The 17,011-nt window shown below is 29.4% G+C and overlaps 2 protein-coding genes and 1 long non-coding RNA gene across 3 annotated transcripts; 1 reads left to right on the forward strand and 2 right to left on the reverse strand.

Annotated features, from left to right (window-relative positions):
- Positions 1-1,481: 1,481 nt before the first annotated feature.
- On the forward strand, positions 1,482-2,843 carry LOC107951442 (oxysterol-binding protein-related protein 1C). Its single transcript, XM_016886507.2, has 2 exons — positions 1,482-2,253; positions 2,333-2,843. Exons 1-2 carry the CDS (start codon positions 1,903-1,905, stop codon positions 2,708-2,710), a joined length of 729 nt encoding a protein of 242 aa, XP_016741996.1. The 5' UTR covers positions 1,482-1,902; the 3' UTR covers positions 2,711-2,843.
- Positions 2,844-4,243: 1,400 nt separating this feature from the next.
- LOC107951441 (uncharacterized) lies at positions 4,244-5,451 on the reverse strand. Its single transcript, XR_001698424.2, has 2 exons — positions 4,883-5,451; positions 4,244-4,598 (listed from the first exon to the last, which is right to left on the reverse strand). It is a non-coding gene; the product is annotated as an uncharacterized lncRNA (long non-coding RNA).
- A 5,538-nt stretch (positions 5,452-10,989) lies between these two features.
- Positions 10,990-12,218, reverse strand: LOC107951440 (30S ribosomal protein S13, chloroplastic). Its single transcript, XM_016886506.2, has 3 exons — positions 11,997-12,218; positions 11,370-11,594; positions 10,990-11,289 (listed from the first exon to the last, which is right to left on the reverse strand). The coding sequence occupies exons 1-3, from the start codon at positions 12,201-12,203 to the stop codon at positions 11,122-11,124; spliced, it is 600 nt and encodes a 199-aa protein (XP_016741995.1). The 5' UTR covers positions 12,204-12,218; the 3' UTR covers positions 10,990-11,121.
- Between the last annotated feature and the right edge of the window lie 4,793 nt (positions 12,219-17,011).

Here is a 17,011-nt window from a genome sequence, read left to right on the forward strand (position 1 = left end):
ATGGAACACCGTCTATAATCTTCGCCTTTGCATCCCCATCACCCAATTCAAAGTCCTCCTCTTGCTGCACATTAGCCCTTGCAGGAAATCTTCCCATCAGCTTTTCTTTCCAAGATATAGATTGGGCACCAGCCCTTTCCACTATCATCCCTTTTTCATTTCCCACTAGGTCATTAGGATCCGATGGTTCGTTCGTCCTATGTTTAACCTTCTTTGTCGACCTTCTAACGTCATTTGCAGAAGCCACATCGTAATTCATCATTTGGAGAGCAATATATATTTTGTTATGGGTAAGTATTCACATTTGATATTTTTGGCACCATGCTTAGAACTACCTATAAGCCCTCCCCAACCTATAAATATAAGGATAATATGTTTTAGCACACTTGAACCATCGTCCTCCTAAATTCGCAACAATACACATGCCAATCGAGCTATGACTCAACCAACAAATAAGTTTATTTTATTAGTTTCATTATTATTACAAACAAAAACTTTGAGATAGATAACAGTTTAATAAAATTTTCATAAATATATATAAAATCTAATTAATCTATTTCTCACTATTTATATTTATACATATATTTAAAAAACATATTTATGTACGCTATCTTAGATACAACTAATTAACATGGATTAGAAATCAATAATGTATTGAGCATAAATATTCATTACTCACGGTGCTATTTTGCTGTAAAACATAGTTTGATTCCTTTAAGAATACATGCCAAGCATTCGGATTTAATTTAATTAAAATTTTTATTACTAAATTTATAATAAATATGTTTTAATTACCCTTATATTTACTTACCTTATTATTTTAAGTGCAAATATTTTTTAGATATATACATATATATAAATGTGTGAAATCAATGATATATTTTTTACCTTATTATTTTAATTAACATGGTATCGGAAATCAATAAAGTATTTACTATTTTCACCCTCAAAATGAAAGAAAAAGAAAATAAGAGACCATTTATAGTTAAAGGGGGAGGAATAATTGCTACTTAAACCCCTCTGCTATTTTGAGCTATTCTTAGAGGGTCTTCCATCTTTTTGTTTTACTATGTTGGTCCTCTTTATTTTATTCTAATTACAATTTGACATAAATTAAAGTATCAATTTTACGTTGACACACCCATAGTATTTAATATAAATTAAAAAATTGGGCAATTTAATTTCTTAAATATTAAAAATATAATATCCACATTCTTAATCTTTTTTTTTCTTTCAAGTCTTATTCGCACAAACAATTAAATTAACATATTTTTGTTGATATATTGCTATTATTATAAATTTGTTAAAAAAGTATCCGTTATTCATATATTATTTTAAAATTTATAATATAAAATATTATAATACAATTTTTACAATATTTTCACCATACGTAAAAATATTATTTAAAAATTAAAAACATATTTTATGAAATAAAATGATTAAATTTATTTCACATTATTAGTTAAATTTTAAAAAAAATACTAAATGATTTTAATATTTTTCCTCTCCTCTTACTCCACCGATCTTCTGGCAGTTATCCCTTCATTTCGTCTATTGTTTTTTAATATAATTCAGTAACCGTCTCCCCAAGGTATTCTCACCACAAAAACAAAAGCATTGTGGAAGTAACCATCTCCTGTCTTTCTTCTCTTTCCCAAAGCGCCAACCAACTACTTACCAAGCAAACCCAATTTAAAACAATACCGCCAAAATTTAACCGCCAACCGCCCAGCTCCGTCGCCGCATCAGCTTTTCTCTAAATCTTCCAAAGCATCTTTTTTGCTGTGCTTCCACCGTATTGGATCATTCCCTGGTCCTCCTCTCCGACCCGTCGACGGCCAGTTGGCTTAGACTATCGTCGACATCAGCGTCCTATTTTTTGATATCGTGGATTTAAATCGGATGAGCCAGAGAAACGAGAAACCTTTGGGAGAAGAGGGAACGGATGATCCGATCCCTCCGCTGCAAGTGGATCTGAAGATAAACGACATCGTAGGGAATGGGATATCGGGAATGCTTTACAAATGGGTGAATTACGGGAAAGGATGGAAACCGAGATGGTTCATTTTGCAAGACGGAGTTTTATCGTATTATAAAATCAGCGGACCTGATAAGATCCTTGTTAGCCAAGAAACAGAAAAAGGATGCAAAGTTATTGGCGAAAAATCTCGCCGTATTATCTCCGGCCATCGCGATTCCTTTTCAAATAATTCGCTAACCAATCGCAAACCCTTCGGTGAAGTCCATCTAGAGGTCAAAGTCAAGAAAAAAGGTTTAAAATAAACGAAAATGAATTTGATTTTTGAGTTATTGATTTTATTTTTTGTTTCAGGTTTCTACTTTCAGGCAAAGCAAATCACACGATAAGAGATTCTCAATCTTTACCGGAACGAAGATGCTTCATTTACGAGCCGAGTCGCAGGACGATCGAGAAGCGTGGATGGAGGCGCTTCAGGCTGTTAAGGATATGTTCCATAGGGTGTTCCATAGTAAGGTAGTGGCGCCGATGGTGGACAAAGTGGCGATTTCAACCGAGAAGTTGAGGCAACGGCTGGTGCAGGAAGGGTTAGACTCAGCGACAATCGAAGATAGCGAACAGATCATGAGGAATGAATTCGCCACGTTGCAGAAGCAGCTCGTATTGCTTAAACAGAAACAATGGCTACTCATCGACATCTTGCAACAATTAGAGGCATATGTTATGAAATGAGAAAAAAAAATTCAATTTTCAAAAACTGATCCAACATTTACTTCGATTCACTAATCAAAAATTATATTTTCAGATTATTGATATTTTAAAAAAAAATTCAATAAAACAGGTAAATATGTCTCATTATATTAAATTGGTGTTAATTTAGGTTTGATTTTTTGTTTTCTTTTTCTTTTCTGAAGTTTTTGAATGAACATGAGAGGAAATTATCGGTATGGATGTTATCGTATTGATAATTACGCTACTCATTAAAATAATAAAATTTTAATTTAAGTCCTTCATAATTTATAAAATTCTAAATTAATAATTATAAAATTATATTCTAACATTAAAATGATAAAAATTTAATTTAATTTAATTTTTTAAAAATTATAAAAATATGATTTATTAAAATAATAAAATTATAATAATTTATAAAATTTTAAATTAATAATGATAAAATTATATTTTAACTTTAAAATAATAATAATTTAATTTAATTTAATTCTTTAAAAATTATAAAAATATAATTTATTAAAATAATAAAATTATATTTTTATTATTATAAAAAAATACAATTTAATTTCCGTCCTCGAATTTTTTTTAACTCCATCAAAAAGTATAATTATAGAAATGTATGTTTTGTGCGTGTTATAAATGCTTGTAAATAAATTTGATTTTTTTTATTTTATAAAATAAATCTGAAAAAGGTATCGAAAGTATGAAATCTTGACCGCCCAATCAGTCCAGGTGAAAAACACGAGGGGGACCCATTCTATCCAATCTTCTCTTAAACCCAAAACGTCAGTGTATTAAAAAATCACGTGTGTACTTTTGGTGAAGGACTCTATCAAACCGTAATTGCATCAGATTATTTGTGTTTTAGTTATTTTCCATACGTTTTATAAATTTTTTTAAATGTGTTTTTAACAAATTAATGTGTTGAGTATTTTTGTCTATTAAAAAAAATAAAGTGTTCATTTAAAATATTATATTGGAAAATATAAAATATATATTTAAATGATGTTTGAATATGTTATTATGTTGTTCCATTACAAATATTAAAATTTAATTTATTGTAATTCATTATTAATAATTATTATTAGTTATTTTTAAATTTTAATTTGAATATATAACATATATATTACATATTAAAATATAATCATCACAAATACAAATATATAATGATATATATCTTTAAATTAGTTTTAATGGAAAATAATTGTACATTGAATACAAATATTAAATTAAAAAATAAAGATTGAAAACATCATCTGACTTTCTTTAAGAAAAACATCAGACTCAAAGTGATTTTTTTTTTTAAGAATTAATTATAGAGAGACATTTTAGAAAGGGAGATGAGTTAGAGATGTTTATGGGTGTTAGACTTAAAGCATGATATTAACATATTTTATATTTATTCAAGTTCGGTTTAATTCGAAATATGAGCATAAAATTTTGTTCAAATTTCTTCATATTTACAAAAGACTAATCTAAATTCATTTTAGGTCCGTCCGTATTATTTTAAAAAAATATTTATTTCATTTCATTTTATTTTAATATTTAATAATTTTTAATTTTTTATTTATTGAAAAATTTTTATATAGTCATTGTAATGGGCCAAAATTGCCCGGCCCAAGACCCACAAACAATAAACAAAAAAAAGACCAAAACAGTCCAATTTTTAAGCCTTGCCCAGCCCAAATCACTAAATAACAAACCCAATACAAACCCAAACTAACCCAAAACCCTAAGCCCAGTCCTATGGCCCAAATTTTTTTTTCCCAGAAACAGCAAACCCTAGCACTTAGCACTCCCTTTGGCCGGCGCCGCCTCCACCTTCACGCCACACCCGCATTTCGCGCCTTCATGTTCGCTCCATGTAGCCGTTACGCTCGCGCCTCCATGCCTGCAAAAAAAATGGGAAGCAGTACCAGAAAGTGCAACGAAATAGGAGCAAGTTGTTTTGTTTCTTTTTTCCTTTTCGGCTATAAAGGCCGAAACAAAATCATTGTAAGGGGGGATTGACTTTTGAATACAAAATACACAAAAGAGAAATAGAGAGCAAGCCAAAAGAATACTTTAAAGGTGGTTCTGTCGCTGTTATATGCTGTTTTTTTTTCCCTCTTTTTTTTTATTTTGATTCAAATCCACAACACACACATAGTATAAGAGGGAGTGAAAGAGGTTTACCGGAGTCGTACTCGGGATATCGAGGGGGTTAAATACCTCGTTTACGTGGGTCGGGCCACCGTCTGCGGACATGGTGTGTCGTATCTCCGATGGGAACGGCGCTGGCCGAATGGGGAAGGAAATGAGAAAACATTTTTTTAGTTTTAGGGTTTTTACCAAAAACAAAGGTTAAAATGTTTTAAAACAATTTTTTTTTTGTTTAAATAAAGCCCAAACGGCACTGTTTCAATGCTGGCCGGCGCGCGCACCGACCCAACCCGGGGAGGATCCACGCATTTCTCTGCTTCGGGGAATTTTTGATATTAATCATTCCCTTCTGCGATGCTATTCGATTAGGTCTTTTTACCTCTTCTAATTTTTCCTAGAAATTTTATGAAAGTTTCATTTTGATCCATACTTAAACGCTGCGTTCAAGCACTTGGAATAATCGTTTTCGATCCCCTCACACTTGCACACATTACGCTTTAGACCCTATTTCAATTTCAATGATTTTTTTATTTGTTAATTGCCTCTCTTAATTTGCTTTTATTTCAATTAATTTTTTTTCCATTTTAATTTGTATAATTCATTATTTCTTTAAATCCATTTGGCATTCATCTTTTTAATTTTTTTTAATTACTTTGATGAATTACGTTGTTGTTTATTTATTTTTGTTTAAATTATAAAATTATTATTTTTAAAATTTCTTTTATATAATATTGTTTTAAAATTTTGTATGATATTACATTTAAATACTCTTATTTGTTATTATACATATATATTTTATGATAAAATTAGCTCTATTCTGTATACATTATTGTTTTCATATTATTTTATGTAAATATATTCTTTTATATTTATTATATATATTCTTTTAAATTTACTTATGCATAATTTGTTTTTTTAAGGATCCTAATTTTAATGGTATATTTTGTTTTTTTAAATACTTTCATATATTAATATTTCTGTATATACATTATTTACATTATTTTTTTCATTTTTATATATATATCGTTAGTCAAATCAATTTGTTTTATTTGAAATTATGTTATGTATTATTTCGAATTTCTTCTTACATATTATGTATTTTAATAATCGTTTATACATTATCAGTTTTTATATACATATAAATTATTCTAGCGTGTGTTATTCCTTTGTATATTTTCATATGGGTTTTAAATTGTTTTGTGTTATGTCGGTTCCCAATTTTCATATTGTTTTGTGTATTATTTGTCATTTTTTTGTTTTCATATTGTATTCACATATTAGTGTTTCATGCATGTAATTATGTTTTTTTTATTCCTTGTTATTGTATCATGTTTCTAATTCCCATATTCACTCATTATCAATTGTCATTTATCCCCAAGCAAACCAAACAAATGTACTCTAAGATGATTCTATAATTGCTTATTTGGAAATTCTTCAAAACAAGGCAATGTTTCTTGTTTGGAAGTTTGAGAAATCGTACCTTACCGTGTTGGGTTTCTATTTTTTATTCAATTAAATACAGAATATCCTTTTGAAGTTTCATCCATGTTTTCTTAAATTAAAATGAGGTAATATTTTGTGTTTGGAAATTCGAGAAATCGTGCCCAATCGTGTTGGGTTTCGATTTACCGTTTGACCAGATAGCCAAATATCCTTTTGAAATTTCAAATGCATGAGTTTTAGAAATCATGAGATAATCTTGTATCGAAGGCTCGAAATGTTGTGTCCAAACATGCTGGATATGATATTTTATTCCTTCTGAATGAGAGAATCTCAATATCCACCTCAAGTTATCCAAACATTTTTAAAGGAATTGTATTTTAGAATCTCTTCAAGTTTTCAACATTAGGACGTTATTTGATCAATACGGTACTAATTTTGGGCGTTGCGAGGATGCTAATCCTTCCTCGAGCGTAACCGACTCCCGAATCAGTTTTCTAGTTTCGTAGACCAAAAACGTTAATAAACCAAAATGCTTTATTAAAATGAACGATCACAGGGTGACCCGATCACACCTAAATAAAAAAGATTTATGGCGACTCCATACCTCGTTTTAAAGTCGATCCCCATTTTTTCAAACTTAAAAATGGTTTCGACAGTCATCTTGACATTATTTTAGTGTTTATATTAGAGTAATATTATATATTTAATATAAGTTTATTTTTTTAATATGTTTTAAATTACATAATATATAAAAACAATATAATATAAAGTATTATAAACTTTAAAATAAGTTAGATTGGGCTAAACTTGGGCCTTGAATGGTCAAATCTGAGTTCAGCACATTTTTTAAACGGATTTAATTTTTTTGTTTAGACCTATTTTTTAAGCCTAATAATTTTATTCAAATCATTTCAAATTTCGAAGAATAATTCGAGTATAAATAATTGTAAAAATATCCAAAGACATTGAAATTTGGAAACATCTTATCAACATCATAAGTCACAGTAAAGAATATTTACTTTCACAAAGATAAATAATATTAATTTTCCATCTCTATACTATTATTTGAGTATATAATTGATTTAGTGTTAGGGTAAAAGGATGAAATCATTACTAGTTAAAGAAATTATAAAAATATTTTTAGATGTATAAAATAATTTATAGTTATTTTTGCTTTTTATTTTAATAAAATGAGTAAAAATTTTAGCTTGTTTATAAAAATAATATAAAAAACTAATTAATTATGCAAATGGGATGGAGAAAATTTAATTATTAGATTGGGTTGTTTGTTACAGTTCACGTCGGTGCCGCCTGACATATCGGTGGCATCACCTCTCCTTTTTGGGTAATCATCGTGTAATCATCACCTTTTAAAAAAAAAAAATTTATTGGTGTTGCCACTATGTCAGGCAGCATCCGTATATATTTTTTAAAATATCCGTAAAAATATGGGTATATATTGAAAAAAATTATGTAATGGTGTTGTTAGTGTGTTAGGCGGTACCAGTGATTTAAAAAAAATTATTGCCAAAAAAGAAAGTTGTGACAAAAAATATATTTTTCACATCAAGAATGAACTTGAACAAATAGTTATCCAAATACATTTAAATCTAGACATCCATTTGTCTATATTTATTCCAGATGTATTTTTAGTAAGTTTATATGTTTTTTTAATTTAAAAAATATCAAGTTATTTATATTAATATTTTAAAATTCAAAATATATAAACTTTTAATAAAATTAAAATATATAATTAATAAAAATATAAAAAAATTATTTAGAAAAAAGAGACTAAACATATGGTAGATTCATTGTAGACATATTTTTTAGTTCTTTTATATATTTTTATAAATTATAAATTTATAAAATTTTAGCTCTTTTCTATATTTACATATTATATATATAAATTTATAATATATTACATATATTTATATATTTTTCAAAATATTATAGATTTTTATATATATTTAATTGAATATATTTTTATAAATTTATATTTTATATATTTCTAAAATAATAATAACTTAAAATATAATATTTTATAAAAAAATAAAAATATATAAACTTACAAAAAAATACATCTAAAATGAGCCTAGATAAATGAGTGTCCAGATTCAGATGTATTTGAATACTAATTTGTCAAAATTCATTCTTAATGTGCAAAAATATATATTTTTATTAATTTATATGTATTTTTTAAAAAATATTTTTTAATTTATATCCATCACATGGCATATTAAGAGGCCACCATTTGTCATCATCGGATTGGCGATCAGTGATATGTTAGCACAAACTAATAAAGTTAATATAAAATTACCAACCTAGATGATAAAATATAGGTTCAAATACCAATTAAATTAAAAAAATAAATATCAATTAAATACTTTTATACAAATTTAAGACTAAACTACATACAATCCAAATAAAATTTATACAGAAAATGTCGAATTCTAAAACATTAAAGAAGGAAGAATGAGTTCCTCCTTCAAGACAGCCCAATCTGGAGCATAGGAAAGGAAACCAACCGACCAAACATTCCACTTTGAAAGTCAAAGATATCCCTTACTTGGCTAAGCTGTGCCTATTTGAAACTAGAAAAGTGAGGCTAATGTTGTTTTTCACCCAAAATAAAACCCCCAATATTCCTTAAATAATTCAAAACCAAGGTAGAATAGAGACAGTTTCAAGGAATCACAATCATATTTGTCTCAACTTCCAAAAAGGCATAATGTAAAATACCATTTTCTTTACTTCTATAAATTGTTCTTCCCCAAGTTGCCTCATTTCGTTTTGTCTAATTAGGAGACTTCATGAAACAAAGCCACATTAATATAAAAAATTATTAGCCTCTCTTTTCTTTTTTAGATAATATGTTTTTGAAGATTAAATTTACAACCTATCCTTAGTTAAATTTCTTTTTAATAGTTACTCATCATATTTGAATTTTATTTAATGCTTAAACTATATTAAACTATAAAAAGATCATTTTATACAAATATATATAAGTTGATGTAGTGATACAATAAAGAAGAGATATGGAGGAGAGAGTGGTTATGCTACTGGAGGTCGGTTCACTCAGTCAAATTGGAGGCTTGGAGATTATAGAAAGTAGAGGTGGAGTAAACTTTGGAGAGTAGAAGTTGAGAATATCTTAGTTGAGCGTAGGCTAGTATCTTTCTGAAGTCGTTTCCTTCTTCATCGTTCTTGGAGGAATTTATAGTCAAGTCTCGTGCAAGATGGTGCTAACGTGTGAACTTGCCATTTAACCATCATTGCAGTACGCGTGGGGCAAATGTCCTCGATGGGACGAGGATGTCTCTGATGAGACCAACCCTGTCATTCATTTTGATTTGACGGTATGGAGTAGTTGAGCCCACATGAGATTTGGCACCCAACGATGTCATGTTCCTAATAGATGGTCGAGGGGCCTTGGGCAACAAGTTGTTCCTACTTGCCTGGGTTGTTAGAATGGGAGGTGAAACTTGAAAGTGACCATTTCGATTAGTAACTAGTGGATTTACTGTTCAAGCAACGTTCTAGCTTGCCACATGTCCTTATTCGGGTAAGGGATATAACAATATATATTAAATGAGAATTTAAATAGAGGAAACAATTTGGATTATCAAAATTTTATAAAAACTCCATCTCAATTCGAGTTAGAGCGGGTTGACAGTCAATAAGCCTATGTAAGACTAATAATACTCAATGAAGATTGCTTGATTTTCCATGAATGTAACAAGGAAGATAGGGAAAAAGCCTAAAATCCCAGGACTGTGGAACATGGCATCCATTACGGGATAAGCAACAAGCAATTCCACAAACACAAGAGTGAAAGGTATTCATGTGGCTTATATAATTCAGCAAAAGAAGATAAGAGTGGACAACAATTTATGTGAACACTGTTCATAATAGTGTATTGCTTTCTACTGCCACTTCGAAATCTGGGACCTACATGTTTTTATTGACAAATTTCATCCCTGATTGATTGTTTTCGGCATAACATTCCAAATGCCACCACCCATTGATCTATAATAAACTTTCACAATATATTTAAGCAATGAATAAGACAAAAAGAAGATACATTGCTTACTTCTTTTTCATATTATGGGGCAAAAGGCCCATTTTTGTTACCCAAAACCCAGCTTAGGAAAGTTTTGAGAGGCATCCACTTCGCACAAAAGAATGGGATGAATTGGACTAGCTTTGTTTATTTTTGTCCCAAAAAGGGAGGGCCATTTTTTGTTATTACCTTTGTTTTTCTTGACTTTTAGTTTCAAAATCAATTAGTATTGACATAGTGGAGTTATCGGCAATCCTTGGTGAAGCGTTCAAACTTTCAGTTTACGTTCCGGGCTAGATCCCTGAACAACCCTAATCCCAGGGTTGAGTTCATGGGATCATAGTAATAATAATAGTAGTAATATCACCCGCGTTGACACAAATTTCTTCAACTGCAAGCATTCATTTTATACCTGCTAATATAATGAGGATCAAACTGTTTAACTTGATATTTAACACAAGTATAGCGCGGCAAAATATGTATCAACACAAGTACTGAACACACATATTTAATCAAAAATGAAAATTCAAAGAAACCGGTTTTGGCTAGGCATCGGGATGAGGCATACCGTATGCTTTGCATTGCAGAAGCTATGTTCCGATGAAACCCAGAACATAAAATTGAAAGGCTCATGCAGTTATATAGACAGTGCAAATCCCATTTCAATATCAAATCAAACCATATTGTACTACAAGGCTACAATGCATTCATTTTGAATCAAACATAAAATTAAACATGATTCACTTCATCGAAACAAAAACGGTTAAGATCAACGAGGGGCTTTCTTCTTACCAGCAATGGCAACTCTCTTACCCTTCAAAGTCCGGCAATTGTTTTTGGTGTGCTGTCCTCTACAAGGCAATCCCTGAATATGGCGAACCCCTCGGTAACACTGAATCTCTTTCAATCGCCGTATATTAAGAGCATTGAACCTCCTCTGCAAATTGAAATTACTTAGAAATGAGCGTTCAAGGTTGCAACTCTTTAAAACAAGACAGAAGGACAAGGGCAAGTTACCAAGTCGCCTTCAATCATATATTTGGAGACTTCATCACGAATCGTAATGAGCTCTTCCTCTGACAAATCTTTGGTGATTTTGTTCTCCATTTGGAGATCACATAGGATTTTACGAGCCCTCGTACGACCAATCCCATGGATGTACTGCAGAGAGAATTCCACTCTCTTGTTGTTTGGGATTTCCACTCCGCCAACACGAACGCATACAATGCTTAGACCATGATGCTAATCGATTCAAACCATTTTCACCAAGAATTTAGCTTCCAAACTCATTAAATTTCGGGTGAAGTGAATTATAGGAAAAGCACAAACTTTTGAATTCTACATTTGGAATATGACTTAAAATTTCCCCTTTTTATCAACAATTAAGCATACTAAGAATTTGAATATGAATTTTCCAAATATACGGAACCTTACTTTGCCCAAACCCTAAAACCTATTAAGCCTAAAGCAACAATCTAGCAAACCAAACTAATTACGACGACGAGCAAAAATGGGCAGAAATAGTAAGATTTCAGCTAGCAGTTGCTTTATCTTTACGATTTTTATTTTAATTCAAGGAAACTTAAATAAAAGGTCAAGCGGTTAAGTTGAATAAAATTGAACAGAGATGAGAAGGAAATTTACCTTGGGAGGGTTTGAAACGGGGAGGGAAGCAGTGTTGGAGAGAGACATAGAGCTTACTTTGTTGCATATAAAGGAGAGAGAGGGTGCAACGGGCATCGCCAGGGTTTGCGCCATTTTCCTTTCAATTTTCTCGGTATCCAAACAGAGTGAGAAGAAGAGCTTCAGACGCTCGTAGGATCTCTTATCCTCTTCCCCGGAAACAGACATTAAAGGTACTCGCTCCCTTGCAATGGCCACGTTTTCGTGGGCCTAAAATCAACTGGGCAATACTGAATGGCCCAAAACCAAGCCTGAAAATGGTCCTTTTACTGATGGGGACTAGTCCAAAATTGGATATTGGGTTTTTGCAAAAGGGGTTTAGACAATTGGACTGGCTTAGGCTTTGATTGGAGTTTTGACTAAACAAATCTTTTTAGGTCCTAATGAGCAAAAAACGATGAAATATTTGGGGACAATAAGACAAGGTTGGGTCCTTGACTTGTATGGAGTGGGGGAATTGATAGACGAGCAAATCCTGAAATCTCTCAACAAAGGAGTTTTGTACTTGGAAATGTCAGTTTGCCATAATGTTGTTTGTCGTCCTGCTTACCTATCCTGTATTGGTTTGGCCGACCAGCCAGTTGTAGTAATTATCTGCTCCCATGTTTTTGTATTAACAGTGCTGAGAAGTTGGCACTTTGGTTTTTCGACTACTCCCAACTTCTGTCGTACCTTGCTTTGTTAACATGTCAACCACTTGTTCATGAGCAGGCACCTTACCAACAATAAGTTGTAATCAAAATATTTAAACTTTGAGCCATGACCAGATTTGCAAAAACGACCACTGTACTCGGATTATCAAAAAAAATGAGAGAAAATAGGAGGAAGTAGGGAGATCCTAATATGTAAAAAATCGATTAACCAAACAAAAAATAATAATTTCCTTTAAGCTACTTAACCATGCACAACACTAACAAGGCTAGAAAGGGCTTACAAAGATGGAAGCATCAGACTTATGTTTTTAGAATATGATCTGATACTTTAATCAGTGGGACATCACAGCGTTTCAAGGGGCTAAGAAATTAAGTATTGGACCATGCCAAACAACTATAAAAGACATTTATTACCGTTTGTAACTATTAGACAGAGTGAACCCACCAAAATGTCCATGCATGTAGAGGTCTAGATTTTTTATAGTTTGGGTGGATCCAACACATCCCAATTTCCATATCTTTTAACCTAAACTATTCAGTTATATATATATATATATATAAATATGTAATCTATTAAAAAACACGTTGAAGAGCTAAATAAATAATCCGATCATTAGATAGATATATAAGTTAGGGAGAAAGGATTGTATAAAACTGTAATTTCACATTATCCCTATCCCTTTCTAATAAGAGGATGACAAATCAGATTTTTCAGGAGTTGAAAATCAGGAGGAAAAATCTGATTTGTCATCCTTCTATTAGAGAGGAATAAGAATGACGTAGAATCACAGTTCTATACAATTATTTCTCGTAAATTAAAAGACGGAGAAAAACAATTGGACTTTTTATAAAATAGTAATGTAATTTGAATGTGATTGATAGAAATAAAGAAAGCAAATGATAATGAAATATTTGAAAAAAGAAAACAAAACACGAAAAGACAATGAAGTAGCAACTGGTCCACCCACTTGCTCCTCCATGTACATATATGTATATAATTCTATCATCCATAGGATTTGCTTTCGTCCTTCTATACTTTTTCTATCTGACAAATTTGAAGTTATTACCAAAAGGAAATTTCCTTATCAATGGCTTAGAATATAAAAAGGTTATCAATCTGGAAGTCACTAACATTATATTATTTACTATACTGATCATCACAGTCAAGTTTGGTGTTTTGAGTACACTAATTTCAATTGGTTAGTTAAACTTGATTATCATCAACATTAAGACGGCTCTATAACACATTTGATGACAAGATATTTTTAGGGACGAAGATAGAAATATTGTGTCGGGGTTGAAATAAAAGTAATAATTTTTTTAAAAAAAATATAGAACACAAAATAAACAAATTAATTAACCCTTAGAGAGCCAAAATGACTTCAAAAGGGGACAATAATCAAATCCTTTCAATATATTAAAAATCCATTGGATCAATTATATAAGAATGGGTTAACGCTTTTGTTTAAAAATAATATAGACCGTTTATTTATTTATTATGTTATTATAATAAGTAAAAAAAGAAAAAGCAACTTATTATATATACACACATTTGATGGTGTTAGGAAAGTGACAGCACAAATTGCTGTCCTTGGCTGCTAGACATTGGAGCACTAAATAAATAAACATATAAGCAAATACTTGTAATTAATAAATTATAAAATGTTATTATGATCCAAAGTCTTTGGAGATAATGCTCAAATTGTGGACTTTAATATTCATATTCTAATTTCTACCCTACCAACGAACATGCCCACTTACATTTCAACCAATTTAAAATCTCATATTTCGGAGATAAAAATTAATCAATTATCCTTTTTAATATTAATTTAAGCAATTGGATTCTAATTGTTAAATTTTGCAAGCCTAGTTTTAATTTAATTATATATAATATGTAAAAATAATAAAATTTTTTTTTTAAAATTAATTTAATTTCTAGCTTGTCCCAAATATAGAAGAAAAAAATAGCATCCATCATCAAGATTTTTTAAAGAGCCTAAATTAAATTGTATTATTTTATCATAATTAAAGCATAATTTTATTATTACAAATTTAAAAATTTAAAATGCTTAAATAAAAATTTTCTATTTTTGGACCATGTCAATCATCACCATATAGTTTAATTAAATAAAAGTGTATTATTTTATAAAAGTCAAAGCCAGTTTTTGTATTTGATAATAATAAAAAAAAAGTGAAAGTGTTGTACTATATAATGTGTATCTACCAAAACTTTATATAATTAAAACATTGTAGCAGCAAATAAAAGAAATAAAAACTATGGGTGTTTTACTAAATAACACGATATTTTATTCAGGACATCATCTAATGATGGATGTCGATCATAACAGTGTGAATTATATAAAAATAATTATCAATAAATTAAAAAATTATAAACCCTAAGGTCCAATTTCAAAACCATTTGTCAGAATCTGCTTGATTGATGCAACATATGCCCACAGTGCATAAACTAGAAAATATGGTACAATTTAATATGTTATCTCTCATCATTCTGTACCTTTTTAACTTTTAAAAATTTGAATAATTTAAATTAGGGTTTAGTTTCCACAACTTGGATTAAAATAATTAGATTAAGATTCATTTAAATGTATACTGACAAAACAAGTAATGTAAAAAACTTCATAAAATATTTGAGATTCATTAGAGCTCCCAGGAATCCAATTTATTTTAACCAACAAAAATTGTTATAAACACCAGAAAAATAATTAAAATATAATATAAATTACTATACACAAATAATTAAGAGATGTAAATATATTTCCATAATTTCTTTTATTATTGATATTTTAATAATTTAATCGTTAAATTTATTAATTATACTTTTCATGTATATAAAATGATAGGTTAATTTGATATATCAATATATCGAGCTAAAATACTATTTATATTAAAATATATTGAACAATTGATATTTTTTTTAATTTACCCTCAAAATTGACATGTATAATTTATATTATTGAAGCATGAAGTATGCCTGTTAAATTATTAAAATATTATAAAAGTAAATTATGTAATTATTAAATATAAATTTGGGGGTAAAGTAAAAATGTATAAAAAGATAGGGGTTGGAAGAGATGAGGTGAGGGACATCATGAAATGATTTGCTGGTTTGATTCCAACTTGGTAATTGGAACATGTATTATTAATATAAAAAGGGAAGCAGGGAGGAAAGATAACGTGTAAAAGGACAAAAAGAATAGAGGGGGGAAGGGAGCGCGGAAACTAAACAAAGGCAAAGAGGTGACCCTTGGACGTTCCAAGAACCAAACCCCCATGCATGCATTTAGCTGTATTTAAATTAGAGGGTCAGTCAATATACCATCCTTCTCTCGAACGCCGCGTTCAATTCTAAACCCACCCTGGTCCCATCTATTTCACCCTTATTTAATATCACACTTCCCCCTGTAAATCGCAAATTTTGATAGGAGAAGCCATTTTCTTAAACAGTAGGGGAGACGCGGCGGATGGACTTTTCTCTTTAAAGGCTATAAAGTATTTTTAAATAAAAATAAGAAAAATTTGATTTATTTAAAAATTTTAAAAATTAAATTTTAAGTTAATTAAATTGAGTTATCTAAGTTATTCGAAATATTGGAGTTAACTTGAATAAGAAATTTCAGATTTCGGGTTTGAGTCGAATTAAATTTTTATATTTCTAATAACAAATTAATATAAATACCGTTTTGGTCCATGTCAATTTTGAAAATAAGCAAATCGATCTCTCTCTTAAGAAAAATTAACAAAAAAATCAAAGTAATTTTTAAAATTTAAAAAAAAATTAAAATTCAAACTATTTACAGAAATTCTAAAATTTATATTTTTAAAAAAATTATAAATTTTTTAAAAAAATATAAAAATATATATAATAAAATTTAATAAAATAATAATTTTAAAATCTAAATAAGTGATTAATGATTCAAATTCATCATATTAAAATATATTTTTTTACATATCTATTATTTCAAAATTTTGAATTCTAATATGGAAATAATAATTCTTATTTCGCACACATGTGATTATGAAACACATAAATGTTAGTGTAGAGATAATATTTCTCAATTTTTAGTTTTCGTGTATGAATAAAATTTATAGTATGTCATAATATAATTATTAATAAAATTCATCAGGTTGGTAAATCCACAATGATCACTTTCTTTTGTCTCTATTCGGAAATCATGTTTTCTGGTTTTTGTTTGGAAGGAAAAATTAGTGTTTTCAAAGTCATTAATTTAATAATTCTAATTACCCATAAACTTTTTCTCGCTCTGGTTATTATTTGGAAACGAATTTCTATATAGAACATGA

This window comes from Gossypium hirsutum, chromosome A02 (assembly GCF_007990345.1).
Source record: "Gossypium hirsutum isolate 1008001.06 chromosome A02, Gossypium_hirsutum_v2.1, whole genome shotgun sequence".
In the NCBI taxonomy this organism is placed as follows: Eukaryota; Viridiplantae; Streptophyta; class Magnoliopsida; order Malvales; family Malvaceae; genus Gossypium; species Gossypium hirsutum.

What these genes read in the sequence shown, in the direction of transcription:
- LOC107951440 (XM_016886506.2), bottom strand. Translation starts at nt 12,203, where the DNA reads ATGTCTGTTTCCGGGGAAGAGGATAAGAGATCCTACGAGCGTCTGAAG. An exon ending in CCGTTTCAAACCCTCCCAAG is followed by an intron (nt 11,595 to 11,996) that starts GTAAATTTCCTT and finishes TGAATCGATTAG; the next exon opens with CATCATGGTCTAAGCATTGT. An exon ending in ATATGATTGAAGGCGACTTG is followed by an intron (nt 11,290 to 11,369) that starts GTAACTTGCCCT and finishes TTCAATTTGCAG; the next exon opens with AGGAGGTTCAATGCTCTTAA.
- LOC107951442 (XM_016886507.2), top strand. Translation starts at nt 1,903, where the DNA reads ATGAGCCAGAGAAACGAGAAACCTTTGGGAGAAGAGGGAACGGATGAT. An exon ending in TCGGTGAAGTCCATCTAGAG is followed by an intron (nt 2,254 to 2,332) that starts GTCAAAGTCAAG and finishes TTTTTGTTTCAG; the next exon opens with GTTTCTACTTTCAGGCAAAG.